This window comes from Coenobita brevimanus, chromosome 38 (assembly GCF_032717465.1).
Source record: "Coenobita brevimanus isolate Jiangsu-jjx chromosome 38, ASM3271746v2, whole genome shotgun sequence".
NCBI classification, from domain to species: Eukaryota; Metazoa; Arthropoda; class Malacostraca; order Decapoda; family Coenobitidae; genus Coenobita; species Coenobita brevimanus.
This window is the reverse complement of record NC_136991.1, coordinates 47584343-47600961: the sequence shown is the minus strand read 5'-3', so window position 1 is coordinate 47600961 and position 16619 is coordinate 47584343. Positions and strand designations below refer to the sequence as shown.

Here is a 16619-nt window from a genome sequence, read left to right as displayed (position 1 = left end):
AAGCGACAGGACTTTTGTTGTCGACTGTACACATCGAACTGAAGGGACCAGCACAGACCTGATGAATGATGTATGACAGAAACACATCATATAAATTTTTGCGCACGATCACACTATTTATACTGAACTTTGCATTAATGTATTTGCTTCTTCGGTGCAACGCTGCTCTGCCGTGGCGAAAAACCTTGTGAATCCCAGTGATCAGTGATGCGATACTAGTCACGTGCAGCAGTGCGGAAACCTCGCAAATGATGAGGATAAAAACAATATCTCTAATGTGAACCCGATGGAGTGCAGGCTTAAGCTGACCCTCCCCTACAGTCTCCTTCTCGGGTGAGAGGAAAGTAGCTGAGGAACGTTTGTATAACCAGGCAGTTGATCCATCCGGTTATTACGGTGCCACCAAGTGAAGGTGTCCCTCTCCAGGTTGTAGAAAGAATAAACAGAAAATGACGTCCTCGGGCTGAAGCGATTAATTTCATGAGGCTGAGTCCCGGATGCGTCTTCTAAGCTAAATAAACTAAACTAATTTCATCATCATCATCATCATCATCATCATCATATCACAACTGTATGAATAAAAAACAAAATACGTTCCTTGCACCTCATCCTTATACCGGTGACTTTCCGGAATTGGTGAGTTCATACTGTTATTGATGCAGACTGCTGGAATTAAAAAGACCTAATTAGCATACAGGAGAACAGAGGGGTGTTATGGACAGAACAAATCCTTTAGGGAGAGACGACAGAAAGCCTTTTAGCTGGTGAAAATACGGGCTACGAAGAACTAAGGTCTGGATTACTGAAAGGCTGTCTGTATGAAGCTCAGGAGGGAGTTCACTGACAGATGCCGTTCATGCAGACACCCCCGCCCCTGCACGGTGTACCTTCAGCAGCGGGGCGACCTGTAGTTGAAGTGTAGCGATAGAGGGCGTTGCCTTTCTTCTCAATCCACTGGCACATCAGATGTCTGCACAGAGCATCGTCACTTTCACTCTTGGAGGCGAAGGCGCGACTTATGCCCGTGATTTTCCGGCACTGCTCGTCTGCAGAGATCAACTGTCCTGGCAGCTGACCTGATACGGGGATTGTGGCGCCCACTGACACGTTTAATAGGCAAGAACCCTGTGGAGAGGTGATGTAGGTCTTCATGAATTGTTGCGAACAAGAGGAAAAGTAGAATTTGTTGCGTTTTCCAGTGACATAACTCATGATGTAGCCCCGGGCCCAGGAGCAAGCCTCAGGACCGTCCTTGCTGTCATGGGGCGAACCCAAGTTATGAGCCAGTTCATGGGTTGCCGTCAGGACGCCTCTGAAATAAGTAGGCTCGTCCTCACCGATAGCTGTATTAAAGGACTTCCTATAATTGTCTGACACCAGGCAAGCCGCTGCTCTCCAGGCACGGCCTGTCACTGATGCCACTAGGGCACCATCCTCGATACCGGCTAAATCCTTACCTGTCATTAAGTATGCTATATCATAATCTGGAAGGTGGCTTCCTTGCAGGTACAGCCACTCACTGACTGAGTTCAGAGTTCCTTCCACTTTTATATGCTTCTCATCAAGTGCATTGTCGTTGATATAGGGTTCATCAGCGGAGTTGCGGACGATGAGAACGCCAGCGAGCACCACCTGAACTTTGGGGTCACTCATGGTGGCAAACCTGTGATTGACGGCATTATAGAAGATGCCGAGATACTTCTTGATATTAGAGTCTGAGCCGAGGACAGAGGCTAGGGTGCTGTCAACAATGATGTAGAGTTCTGGTGTGACGCTGACCACACCTCGGGGAGCAATACGGTTCTCATGGTTGACCCTGAGGTGATGAGGCAGCTCGACATAATCATTAATGTAGTTGGCCGGATCGACTGGTTGGTGGCGGATGGCCTGGTGTCCTCCGTCAGCAGATGGCTTGATGGACAGCGTGGGTGTCAGCAGTCCCTCGACGCTACTGCCGTCCACACTGACGACAGCACCTGTGTCTGGGTCGTGATAGATGGTGGAGAGCTCGTTATCGGTGTCCTCCACCTCCTGCAGCAGCAGACGACCCTGGTGGTCCCTGGTGGTTGTCTGTAGCTTGAAGTTGGGAGCAAAGGGTGAGGAAGCCGGACTAAGTGTGAGTTGGTGTTGTTGGTTGAAGGCGTCCACTTGAAGGTGGATAGGCAAGTTACGGGAGCGAGGGGCGGCCAGGCGCACACTGGCTGGGGAACTCTCAAGTGTGATGTGGGCGTCGCTGAGACCGGCCACCCAGCACACCAGGAGCCACACACGTGTTCCACACCTCATGGCAGCCATGGGGGATAGACGTAAGTTACTGGTGGGGGAGAATCTGTATTTATATGCATTCCTCATGAGTGTGAATACTTGATCAGACCAGCAAAAGATGAAATATAAACGTCAGTTATGAATCAATGTTGCCATCCTCTCAATCAATTGTTTTACTTAACAGCACCGACACAGATAAACCTTTTTCTTTCCATCCTCAGTGTTTTTATTCCTTATTATTGTCCTGCATCCCTAATGAATCCTACTTTAATCTCATAATCAACGGTACATAAACTGTCTTTAATATCACTGACGCCAGGGCGGCACAATTAAAACCATTAAAATTCTCGTTAATATCTATTCACAGGGAAGCTCCACCATCCGGCTCCAGTCATTGATACCCAGCTACCGTGGTGGTTTAATACAAGTGTTTGTGGTAATTGATAGGCCACACGCGCGCCTAATTAAGTCATAAAACGGATGAAATAGCCTTAATTTGCAAAGCGCACTAATTCAGCTATTGGTACCGGTGTCACGATATTTGCACCACCGTACAGGCACTAAGAAACACTGTCCTGGTAACACACTGACTTTTTCACCCTCGATTTAACTGACCTGTAATTCTGCGTCCTTGAACATCTCTTCTAATACGTTACTTGTATTTTGCACATTTTTTCCCTGCTCCTCTGTTCCTTTTTCAACCCATTTCTTCGATAACTTCTTCCCACTTTTTACTCCCGCCTCCAGTCTCACATACACCAAGATCGTGCAAACACAGAGTCCCTTTTGTATACGTACTGGGATATGGTGTAAGGTAATTTGTGCGTAGGGTTACGAGCACCAAATTCTTGCAAGCAGAAAGTAATCTACACTACTATGCATTCTGTGCCACAAAGCAATCTGTAACACAAAACAACCTATACCACAAAGTAATCTATACCACAAAGTAGGCTAATCTGTACTACAAATTAATCTATGCCACAAAGTAATCTGTACTGCAAAGAAATCTATACCACAAAGTAATCTATACCACAAAACAACCTATGCCACAAAGTAATCTACAGCACAAAGTAATCTATACCACAAAGTAATCTATACCACAAAACAACCTATGCCACAAAGTAATCTATAGCACAAAGCAACCTATACCACAAAGTAATCTCTACCACAAAGTTATCTACACCACATCCCTATCTTTGGCAAATTATACCTCTAAATACGTGGCCTCCTCTGACAAATCGGGGGATAGTTTGTGTGCTGAAGTCAATCTCTCCCTTTATCTATCTTACGTCACTTATTTAGGATATGACCAGAAGCTAGTGATGTGGAATAGGGTATATCAGTGCATGGGGCACTTTGTCTATCTATCTATCTATTGCTAAACACCTTAATTCCGTAAGGGGTAGTCACAAACAAATCGCCTCCCCTTCACCCTGTCCTCTCCCTTTTGACTGCCCTACCTCCAACTCACCCCCTCCCCCTTCTCTCATACATCTCCACTCCATCCCTCCATCTCATCTTCGGCTTCCCCCTCCTCTGTATTTTGTGCATATGACACCGGCGCCAGAGAGGGACATATCTCCTGAGCTACCATGAAAAATAATACTCTTTTCACCCCAACCTGGTCCAGATTTTTGTCCTTTTGCAGCTTCTTTCATGTAGCTCAGTGGCAGGATAAGACAATACTACGGCTCTGTAACCTTGCCACGGCACTTCTTCGTGACTAGCGCCATCATCTAGTATCAATCTATTACTACAACTCAGCATTCAAGATGGAGCAAGTGCAGATTTGGGCCAAGTTACTCCAAAATGCGTATAGTATTGTTAAGTGGAATGTAATGTAGTATGTAATGTATGATAGTAATTTAGCACTGTTAAAAAAACTGACAGTAAAATAGGTTTCCGTCGTTTCATACAAGAGGATGTCATTAGTGAGATTCTCAGTAAAAGACAATGTCAGTGAGGGATTACAGTGGCTTGTATGCCCGAGGAGATTGCTTAACGCTTCTTCGTTTTCTGTTTATTCTGCATAATACACTTCAGTACCGCTTTGTATGCTGCTGATGTCAACTATGTCCATAGTAAAACGATATGAATAAAACACAAGAGAATGTTATGGTGTAATATGCAGAATAAATCGCTATGAAGCAGGTTCTGAAAATCGTCCTATAGGACTTCGAGTTCAGGCCATGTATATTATTTTGTGTAGGGTAGGTCGGGGTGGGCTGGCTTCAACTGAGGGTGCAGGCCACACTGCTAAGGGCGACGCCATCACTCCTGACTCCTGGTGACACCGATATGATAATGACCGGCCGGTGGAGATCCCTGGTTTTACAAATGTTTCCCGGACCCCTCCCTATCCCCCCAAAGGAGGTTGTTGGCTGTGAAAGAAGGGCAGCGTCGGCCTATTGTTCAAGGGGTTTATGTTAAAAAAAAGTCTACCACTGCTGCTGCTGCTGCTACCAGTAGTGCTATTAGTGCAATTAGTATTATTAGTATTACTAGAACTGCTTCTACTAGTGGCATTAGTACTACTTGTTGCTTCGTCCTGACTATCAGTAAGCGCAGTAGAGTTTACTATATAGGGGCGGCCCAGGTCGAAATGACGTACATAAGATATAAGGATGCATGCCTTCGGCACACGCACTCAAAGACCTTTGCTATATATATATGCAAAGTTACACACAAATCCACGCAAACCATCGGAGGGGTCGAGAAATAGGGTTACAAAAATGTCGCTCTTCTTCTTTCTTTCTTCATCAATCATACCTCCACGAAAAGGCGTACACGAGCGTGTTACGCATCAAAAAGCTTCATGCCAAACGGGGATATTTCCTACATACTTAGAGCAGCATTCGAGCTACAGTACGAGAGTTACAGCTGACAAACATTGTATAGCACAGAGACGTCCTCTCAGAAACATAAATCTCTACGGATTCGCGCTTCTTAATATACCTACATCATATCAGTAATCGCGGTAGAAACGATCATAGTTAAAAGTAGTTTTATGATAATGTGATTCTGGTAGGTAGCATCCATAAATAGACCATGAATTAGAAAAAAAATCCATAATTATTGTTAAGACGTAGGGATGAAAAAAGTAGAGAATCGAGAGAACATTTGGGATGGGAGGATAATCAGAGTTCAATACCCAGCACTATAATTCACACTGTACTCACAACACGTACAGCTGAGGACAGAAATACCGTTCCATTTCTCAGACGAACATTTAAGAAACTAGTACACATTACGTTGAAAAATTTCCTGGGTCCCAAAGAGAGCAACACTACATTTCTAAAGTTATGGTTCAGACTGCAGTAATTTATCGTAATGAACTGGATCGATAATTGTGTCACCAATAGTATATAGCTGGTGGAATGCTGTAATGGGGTCCGAACTCTGAATCTCACTTCCCAAATACTCTCTCGTCTTTGTGTCTTTTTCATCCCTGCATCTTAAACATTCATTTTTTAATATTTTTTTTGTGTACTTAATTTCAACTGTTTCTTTTGCTGCTTTTTTTTTTTTTTTTTTTTCCCAGTTATAATAGGAATACGGATTTTAAGTGGTGGTTTTTCATGTTTTCGAGTACATACAATTTTTTTGTGGATATAGATTTTTCAGGACGGATATTTCACACACACACACACACACACACACACACACACACACACACACACACACACACACACACACACACACACACAAGACTGATGGCCCAATTTTCATAATAATTACCTCCAGATGCAATCTATGTGAGAGAGAGAGAGAGAGAGAGAGAGAGAGAAAGAGAGAGAATAGCTCCGGTATTTTTACCTCGCCCTAAGACATTCAGTTCCCTTGACACCACTGAACTCAGAAAAATTTATCATGCCAATCTCTCTCTCTTTCTCTCTCTCTCTCTCTCTCTCTCTCTCTCTCTCTCTAAACTGTTACTGTGTCTCCTCTTTTCAATCATTTATTTTCTCTTTGTCTGTCTCTCTTTTTCTCCTCTGCTTCTCTCTCATATAATTTCTCTTATTTGTTTTGTCTTTTTCTTGCTGTCACTCTTTCATTTAGTGCATTCGCTTTCTCTCTCTCTCTCTCTCTCTCTCTCTCTCTCTCTCTCTCAGTGATGTAGGCAGTAATCCCATCGCACTGACTTAAAGGATTTTCTCCCAACTCCCTGATTCTGCACTTAGTCTTGGAACCCTCTTAAAATATCATCTCTCTGACACTTTTGATTATATAAACTATATTTCAATTCCCTTGGCTCTGGGTGAAGTAATTTCCCCTTTAATTATATTTCTACCTGAAGATTATATTCAGCACAGGTAAGCCTCTCGTACGATTTTTTTGGACTGTATCTAATCAAAAGTCTATCTTAAACCGAATTATAAACGTCGAAAATGGTATCCTTGGGGCTAGAATGCACTTCGAGAGGGCATACCTCCGCTAAAGCCGATTAATTATATGATTTATTCCTTCACCTTCATCCGGATCCACCTTAAAATCCAATCAACTCTTCCTTGACCCACTGCCCACCCGTCCACCAAACTTCATTGAAATCTGATGGCAACTTACCGAGATATCTTGTATTCAGACACACAAAGAGTGAATGTACGACTATACCCTCAGCCGAGTTTCGTGTGCGTGGGTAATGAAATAGCGTTCCCGGGCGAAGCATCACCATCTGATCCACATCAAGCCTATCATTATTTCCACTACTTCCAGCCCTGTCTACCACCACTCCCACCACTCCAGGCCTCTCTACCACCACTCCCACCACTCCAGGCCTTTCTGCCACCAGTCCTACCATTCCAAGCCTCTCTATCACCACTCCAAGCCTCTCTATCACCACTCCCACCACTCCAAGCCTCTCTATCACCACTCCCACCACTCCAAGCCTCTCTATCACCACTCCCACCACTCCAAGCCCCTCTTTTACCACTCCCACCACTCCAAGCCCCTCTATGTCCACTCCCACCACTCCAAGCCCCTCTTTTACCACTCCCACCACTCCAAGCAACTCTTTTACCACTCCCACCACTCCAAGCCCCTCTATGTCCACTCCCACCACTCCAAGCGTCTCTATCACCACTCCCACCACTCCAAGCGTCTCTATCACCACTCCCACCACTCCAAGCCTCTCTATCACCACTCCCACCACTCCAAGCCTCTCTATCACCACTCCCACCACTCCAAGCCTCTCTACCACCACTCCCACCACTCCAAGCGTCTCTATCACCACTCCCACCACTCCAAGCCTTTCTATCACCATCCCCACCACTCCAAGCCTCTCTAACACCACTCCCACCACTCCAAGCCTCTCTATCACCACTCTCACAACTAATCTTCTCTGTCATCACCACTCATCACAACCTCCTCCACACTAAGCCTACCTACTATAACTCATTTTCACTTTCTCACCACTCCAAGCCTCTCTATCACCACTCCAAGCCTATCACCACCTCAAGCCTCGCTATCACCACTCCAAGCTTCTCTATCACCACTCCAAGCCTCTCTATCACCACTCCAAGCCTCACTGTCACCACTCCAAGCCTCTCTAATCACCACTCCAAGCCTCTCTGTCACCACCTCAAGCCTCACTATCACCACTCCAAGCTTCTCTATCACCACTCCAAGCCTCTCTTATCACCACTCCAAGCTTCTACATCACCACTCCAAGCCTCTCTTATCACCACTCCAAGCTTCTACATCACCACTCCAAGCCTCTCTAATCACCACACCAAACCTCTCTATCACCACTCCAAGCCTATTACCACCTCAAGCCTCACTATCACCACCCAAAGCCTCACTATCACCACTCCAAGCCTCTATAATCACCACTCCAAGCCTCTCTGTCACCACCTCAAGCCTCACTATCACGAGTCCAAGCTTCTCTATCACCACTCCAAGCCTCTCTTATCACCACTCCAAGCTTCTACATCACCACTCCAAGCCTCTCTTATCACCACTCCAAGCTTCTACATCACCACTCCAAGCCTCTCTTATCACCACTCCAAGCTTCTACATCACCACTCCAAGCCTCTCTATCACCACTCCAAGCCTCTCTATCACCACTCTAAGCTTCTCTATCACCACTCTAAGCCTCTCTACCACCACACCAAGCCTTTCTACCACCACTCCAAATCTCTCTATCACCACCCCAAGCCTCTCTATCACCACCCCAAGCCTCTCTATCACCACTTCACCACTCATTAACCTCTTGTTGCTGGAGAGAGACGCCTTCATGTGGTGACACCGATATGAAACGGCGACACCACAGCCTGGTTACACAGACGCCCTGAGCCACTTCCCTATCCCTCGAAAAGAAAACGGATGACTGCAGGTGAGGGAGGGGGGGGAACTTAAGCCTGCAGTCTACCTGGTTTACATTTCAGGTGAGTTTCATTCCGATCACGTAATGTGTAGCTGATTCTTGCGATTTTTTTGACGATTTTTTTTAGTTACGCTTGGTAGTAAAAATTTTGGACTGGAAGGGTTACATACGGCCTTCGTTAACCCCTTCACTGCGAGGCGTCCTTCTAAGATGAGCAGTATCTTCTGAGGAGGAGCGAGAGGATGATAAAAGAAGTCATCGGAATGAATGGGTTGTTGTTTCTGTTGTTGTTGTTGTTATTGTTGTGGTCCCAGGTTCGTCTGAAATGTGATCCCAGTGGACTAAAGGCTTAAGCTATCCCTCTCCAGAAGGCCACCATCCTCCTCTCAGGGAATAGGGAATTAGCTGAAAGACATTTTTCTTTTTTTAGGCAGTGGAGGCGCCTGGCTATACCGGTGCCACCCCATGAAGGCATCCCTCTCCAGGATTAGGTAGAAGGGGTCAACACACACACACACACACACACACACACACACACACACACACACATAAATTCAATGATCTTGGATTTTTGCGTAATTTATGCGTCAAGTAGGGGAGAATGAGCCATCTGTACGCGTCTGTGGGCACATTAGCGCCCATGTGTCACCCTCACACACACACACACACACACACACACACACACACACACACACACACACGACAGACCTTCAACCTCTCTTTGTCTTTACCTAACGCTTAAAGATAGCGAAAAAAAAAAAAAAAAGCAAGAACACTACTTTTCTGAATAACTTTTTTCTCTCGGCTTATCCGTGACACTTTCTGCAGTTCCTGGGTTCATGGATGACTACTATTAGAAGCGTTGAAATTTCCTATCACCTTCATAAGAGAGATTTGGATTATTTTTAAAACACAGATATATGGCAAACTGGGCTATTTTCCACTTTTTTCTTCCCTACCTTAAAGCAGACACGCAAGTTTTTTTTTTTTTATGCTTATGAAGTTTGTTGACATCTTCTATCGGTTTTGTGTGGTTTGCATAAAATTAGCAATGCAGACAAACAGACAGACAAACATAATGACGTGGACATGGGATTATAGTGTGTGTGTGTGTGTGTGTGTGTGTGTGTGTGTGTGTGTGTGTGTGTGTACCTATCTATCTATCAATTTATATATTTATTCATTCCTGTCAAAGAGAATTAAATAAAAACGAGAAAAAGGCCATAGGTAGGGAGTTGCTGTTGCTGTTCCTGCCTCTGAATCGCGGTAACAGCCCACGACACACAAGGAACCAGAAGCATGTTACTTTTACACGCGACACTCCTGCTCATTCATTTTAAAAGTTACGATAAATGCCATGGTGTATAATGGGCGAGATGAAGGTCGTGAAATGTAATGGACTGCCGGACACTACTCCATTAGGGACCTGGGGATTTAAGCTGATCGTTGTGTGACTCATATGGGGGTGTTTGGGTGTTTTCCTTGTCAGTCATTCCCTCACTAACAACAAGTGACTTTAAGCTAAGCAAACTTTTCTTGTATTAAGTTTAATGTAACTTAGGAAAAGAACCCCGTCTCTATGAGGAACAATAGGTTGGGATTATGATGATGATGATGATGATGATGATGATGATGATGATGGTGATGGTGATGGTGATGATGATGATGATGATGATGGTGATGGTGATGGTGATGTTGATGATGATGATGATGATGATGATGATGATATGATGATGATAAAAAGAAATGTCTAAATATATATCAACCAATATCAGTCTTGATTTCCCTTCAGTAGTTACATGACAGTGATGGTGATGGTGATGGTGATGATGATGATGAAGATGATGATGACGATGATGACGATGACGATGATGACGATGATGATGATGAAAAGAAATGCTTTAATATATACAAAACCAACAACAATATACACTTTCCTTCCGTAATTATATGGCAGTGAACTTGACCATAAGGAGATCAAAGCGAAAAGATTGAACAGAGGATGAAATGAGAGGCGGGAGGAAGTTTTAAATATATAAATTAGGAGAGGGGAAAGAGAAGGGGAGGACGGTTTAGCTAATGATACAGTAATTATGGACTAATTATCGAGGTGGTTATCGCTGAAAAAATAAATAATGCTAATTGAGTCTTTATTGCTTTATTATAACGACACTGAAATCTGACCGCTAGATAATAATGATTCTTTACAATGTTCGTAATGTGATATTTACTTAAAATTTTGATGCATTTCCTGTATTTGGAGACAAGGAAATAGAAGGGGAAAAAAATCTAATCAGCTTTTAAATTCTGCGATTTTTGGTACGAAGAGAGAAAAAATATTATATATACAACTAACTAAAAGCAGATCAGTGAGAAAGAAGGAAAAAAGAATATTGTCAAAAAAAAAATTGTCTTCCCCGACAATCAGAAACTTATTAAAAAAAAAAAAGGCAGAGTGAGGTATGGATAAAAATAATTAGTAGAGATATAAATAAACCAAAACAAACATAAAGCCATTTCCAAAAAAAGTTTAGTTATGGAAGTGAAAAATGTGTCTCTCCGTAATATATATAAAAACACGATATATTATTATTATTATCATTATTATTATTATTATTATTATTATTATCGTTTTCATCATCATCATCATCATCATCATTTTTATTTCTACTACTACTACTACAACTACTACTACTACTGCTACTACTACTACTACTACAATTATTATTATTATTACTACTACTACTATTATCATTATTATTATCATTATTATTATTATTATTATTATTATTATTATTACTATTCTTTTCCACATAAGCCATTCTTTACTTTTAGTGACTCTCCCATGGTCGGCACAAGTCAGGCTATTATACTGTATATCATGTAAGCAGATGATTTTATTTAACTGAAAAAGAATTTAAAACCCTGAGAGTGTTAATACCGGCAGCAGTAACTCTCTCTCCTGGCCAGATGAAGCTTTCCTCTCGCTCTCTCATTCTCTCTCTCTCTCTCTCTCTCTCTCTCTACCATATTTACATGTTATTTACTCACTCTAAAATATTTTCATTTTCTCCTCTCCCTCTTCTTCCTCCTCCTCTTCCTTCGTCCCTTCCTTCCTCCGTCCTTCTCTCTCTCTCTCTCTCTCTTTCTCTCTCTCTCTCTCTCCTTCAACTACCGGTATGTATATTTCACCTGATTTATTCACTCCTCGCTTTCTCCTTTCCTTACTCCTTTTCTTCCTTCTTTCCTGATTTCCCTCCTTCCTTCCTTCTTTTCTTTATCACATCCTTCCTCTCCATCCCTACTTCTTTTTCCATCCTCCCTTCCTTCTTCTCCTCCTCTTCATCCCTCCATTTCACTCTCCTTTCTCCCCTCACTTCCATCATCCTCCCTTACTTCTTATTTCATCACCCTTATCTCAAGCTCATAAAAAAGATACCACATTCTTACCCTACCCTATAACAAGCAGCCTCTTAAGAAATGATAGGCCTGTCTCTGCTGTTTTCCTTTTTCTCTCTTCCTGCTTTTCTTTCTCCCTTCCTTTCTTCCTCCTTTCCCTTCTTCCCCCCTCCCCTTATCTTGATTTTCCCTCTCACGTCCTTCCTTCTTTTTTTCTTCCTATATTCTTTTTTTCTTTCCCTTCCTTCTTAACTTCCTTCTTTATCTCTTTATTCTTTCTTTCCTTCCTTCCTGCTTTCCTTCCTTCCTTCCACCCGGTCCTTCCTTCTTTCCTTCCTCCACGTCCTTCCTTCCTTCCTCCCTCCCATCCTTCCTTTTTTTTTTGTTCCTCCTACCTCTCTCTCCCTCCGTTCCTTCCTTCCTTCCTTTCTTCCTCCTCCATGTCCTTCCTCTCTCTTATTCTTCTTTCTTTTTTTCTGTCCCTCTCTCCATCCCTCCTTCCCTTCCCTCCATCATTCCTTCTTTCCTTCCTTCCATCATTCCTTCTTTCCTTCCTTCCATCATTCCTTCTTTCCTTCCTTCCTTTCTCCCACCCTCCGTCCCTCCCTTGCTCCCTCCCTCCTTCCCTCCCATCCTTCCTTCCTTCCTCTCTTTCCCTCCACCCCTCTCTTCCTTCCTCCTTATCTTCCTTCTTTCCTCAATCTTCTCTTCAGGTGGTCGCATTTCCTTCACTATCCAGGAGCTTGTTAGGGAGGAGTGGAAGAGAGAGAGAGAGAGAGAGAGAGAGAGAGAGAGAGAGAGAATATTTGAGCAGAAAAAGGAGAGAAGTACAAAGAATTAATATATGTGGGAAGGAAGGGAGGGAGCAGGATGAATGAGGAATATTTGTGAAAAGAAATATAGCAGAAGAAAGAAGGATTATGTAAGAGGAAAAGGAAGATGGAGGAAGAAGGAACAAATTTTTGAGAGGAGAAGAGAAAAAGAGGAAGAAGAGAAAAAAAAGAGGAAAAAGAAAAAAATCAATGCGAACTAAGAAGAATGTAAAACTGAAAAAAAAGTAAAAAAAAAAAAACATTCGTCATGTGGATATCTTTTATTCATATTACTATTAAACTATGATTCAGCTATACTATTTTCAATTGGTGTGAGCTGGGGGGAGGGCAGTGAAATGGCGGGGGAGAGGGCGACATGGAGGCGATTTGTTTGTGGCCACTCTTTACGGGATTAAGGCGTCTGGCAATAGATCGATAGACTATTTTCAGTTTAATTTGGCCTAAAACTGCCATCTCCCCATCTTGAATGCTGAGTTATAGCAATAGTCACGAAGAAGTGCTATGGAGAGGATGTAGGAGTCAATGTCTTTTCTAAGTGAAATCAAGTACAGAAGGACGAAAGTCTGGGTCAGTTTGGAGTAAAAAGAGCATAACACCATACGAGTATTGTAGTATAGCACCGTAATCCAGCATAGCACCATTTTCCAGCACCATATTTTAGCACAGCACCATATTTTAGTTTATCACCATACTGAAGCACCATATTGAAGCACCATATTCTAGTATAGCACCATATTCTAGTATAGCACCATATTCTAGCATTGCACCATTATTCTAGTAGAGCAACATATTCTAGCACCGTATTCTACTACAGCACCACATTCCAACAGAGCATCATATTCTAGCACCATATTCTAGTATTTATCAATTGCCACTGCACAACACTGAAGATGGGGAGATGATAATTTTAGGCCAAGTTAGTGTGAACAGACTATAGATGGAAAAAAAACTCACCAAAACCAAAAATGTATGGAAATAAAAATGAAAACAGTGAAAAATTATCCTAACTTGGTGAAGACGATGATGAATAAATGATAAAGAAAGAATGAAGGGTAAGTGGGAAAGAGAAAAGGGAAATAAGAGAGAAGAGAGAGAGAGAGAAATGGAGTCGAGGGAGAGAGAAGGAGAGAGAATTAAATAAGAGGGATGGCCTAGGAGTGTAGAATGTGTGTGTGTGTGTGTGTGTGTGTGTGTGTGTGTGTGTGTGTGTGTGTGTGTGTGTGTGTGTGTGTGTGTGTGTGTGTGAGAGAGAGAGAGAGAGAGAGAGAGAGAGAGACGCCACGAAAATAGAAAATAAAAAAAAAGGAAGATGACAACGAAAATAAACGATAAACAAAAATAGGAACAAAAAAAGAAAAATTAATGGACAAAGGAAGACGAAGATAAAAGAAAGGGAAATGAAAGAAAACGAGAATAAGAGTTTAAAAAAAAAATAGGATGGTGTGTAGTGGAGGACTCAAGGGAAAGGGAGAGGAAATTAAATGAGAGAGAGAGAGAGAGAGAGAGAGAGAGAGAGTAAAGAGCCCGAGGAAAAAATGTAAAATGTTCAGAAGTGGCAAATACAAAAGGAAAAGGAGACAAAGAATGAGAGAAAAGTGGATAATGACAGAACACACACACACACACACACACACACACACACACACACACACACACACACACACACACACACACACACAATGCAAGGAAGTAAAGAAAGAGCAGAAAAAAGCTGAATTCACACAAACGAGGAAAAGAAGAGAGAGAGAAAAGAGAGAGAGAAAAAAAAGGCAGAGGAAAATGACATGCGAAAAGTCGCACACACACACACACACACACACACACACACACACACACACACACACACACACACACACACACACACACACACACAGCCTAGAAAATACTGCTGTTTGGCCTGTGTGTTTTTGCAGCGACAAGATTTATGACAACAGTTGTATGCTTGAGAAAAACATGAAGACAAACACTGGCAATCCTTTCCTCACACACACATACATACTCTTGCATACGTACACAGCCATACATACTCACAGATGCACACGGGCAAAACCACATAAGTGCACACATAGAGACACACACACATACACAAAAACAAATATTTACAAAGAAAAATTCACACACGCATACACAAACACACATATACCAATACAAGGATGCATACAGAATGACAGACAAACAATACGACAGACGAACAGATGAGCGCACACACACACACACACACACACACACACACACACACACACACACACACATACGAAATATAGAAATACACACAGAGTCGCACATGAACAATAAAACGTACACACCTCTATCAATACACAACAATTTGCACAACTATAAAAAAAATTACGTGGACAAACAGAGCATTACGATGGGGCGAGAGTACAAGCATACAGAAAATAATGAACGAATAAAGAGAGAGAGAGAGAGAGAGAGAGAGAGAGAGAGAGAGAGAGAGAGAGAGAGAGAGAGAGAGAGAGAGAGAGAGAGAGACGTATTTTAATTAAAAAAAATAAAAAACTTCATACAAACACATATTTATGCCATCCTCCTCTTCTTCCTCCTCCTCCTCAGCATCACCATCATCATCATCATCATCATCATCATTATAATTTTCATCTTCATCACAACACCATTTTCACCTCTATCATGGCCATCATCATCAGTCATGTAGAAAATCATCACAATCATTTCCGTCACCATGTCTTCATTATTTCTAGTATTGTCAACATCACCACCATCACCATTAACATCACTTCCATTAGCAACATCATCATTATCAACATATCCACCAACATCACTCCCATTATCAACATCATGAATCATCATCACCAACCTCACTTCCCTCATCATCGCCATCTCCATCACCATCATCATTAACATCACTTCCATTATTAACATCGTCTTCATCACCATTACCATATCCAACATCATCTCCATTATCAACATCATCTCCATAACATCCATAAAATCATCACCAGCATCAACATCACCACCTCCACCATCACCACCACCATTACCATCATCATCATCATGCCTATCACCATCACCATCCTCACCACCACCACCACCACCACAACCATCACCATCACCACCATAATTTCCAGCTCACTCCAGTACAGAATTATCTCCTGGCTTTTTCCACTCACACCTGTTGGCTGACAATCTTCTCCATCCCACCTGGACAGATTTACGGCCTCCATCTCTCTGTGTCTTTCTCTGACTGTCTCATCCTCTCTCTCCATCTCTGCCTGCTACTCTGTCAATCTGGTTCGTGTCTGTCGGTCACTGTCAGTCTGGCTTCTTATAATCAGATTAATTTATGATACACCTTTTTATATATTGTCTATGCCTTATAATATTGCTCTCTCTCTCTCTCTCTCTCTCTCTCTCTCACTTCTTATTCTCTACGAACAGTTAAACGCACAGAAGTCGATAAATTACCTAACATTTAATAAAGCCAAATACAAGTGTTTATTTCAAGGATACAGTATAATGAAAAAAAAAAAAGGAATGAAAGGACTGCAGTTGAATTAAGATAAGGGTGAGTGAAGAGATATAAAAGTCCTGCATACTGACGTGTGAGAGAGAGAGAGAGAGAGAGAGAGAGAGAGAGTGAGTGTGTGTGTGTGTGTGTGTGTGTGTGTGTAAACCAGCATGAGACTATCGTGGTCTGTATTTCGAATTAAAAAATCAAACACAATTACCAACATACTAAAAAAAAGGAACAGAGACTGAATAGCAGAGCAAGAAAGAACTACTGAAAAAAGAAAAGAAAACCAGGGAGGGCACAGAAAATA

The 16619-nt window shown here is 42.4% G+C and overlaps 2 protein-coding genes across 2 annotated transcripts in view; one reads left to right on the top strand and one right to left on the bottom strand.

Moving 5' to 3' along the window:
- Positions 1-837: 837 nt before the first annotated feature.
- Positions 838-2295, bottom strand: LOC145396573 (A disintegrin and metalloproteinase with thrombospondin motifs like). Its single transcript, XM_080269948.1, has one exon. The coding sequence runs from the start codon at positions 2293-2295 to the stop codon at positions 838-840; it is 1458 nt and encodes a 485-aa protein (XP_080126074.1).
- LOC145396572 (uncharacterized) overlaps positions 2294-16619 on the top strand; it is a 64249-nt gene continuing 49923 nt past the window's right edge. The window contains exons 1-2 of the mRNA XM_080269947.1: positions 2294-2306; positions 7091-7569. Coding sequence (XP_080126073.1) covers positions 2294-2306; positions 7091-7569 — 492 coding nt within the window. The remainder of the gene's footprint in view (positions 2307-7090; positions 7570-16619) is intronic.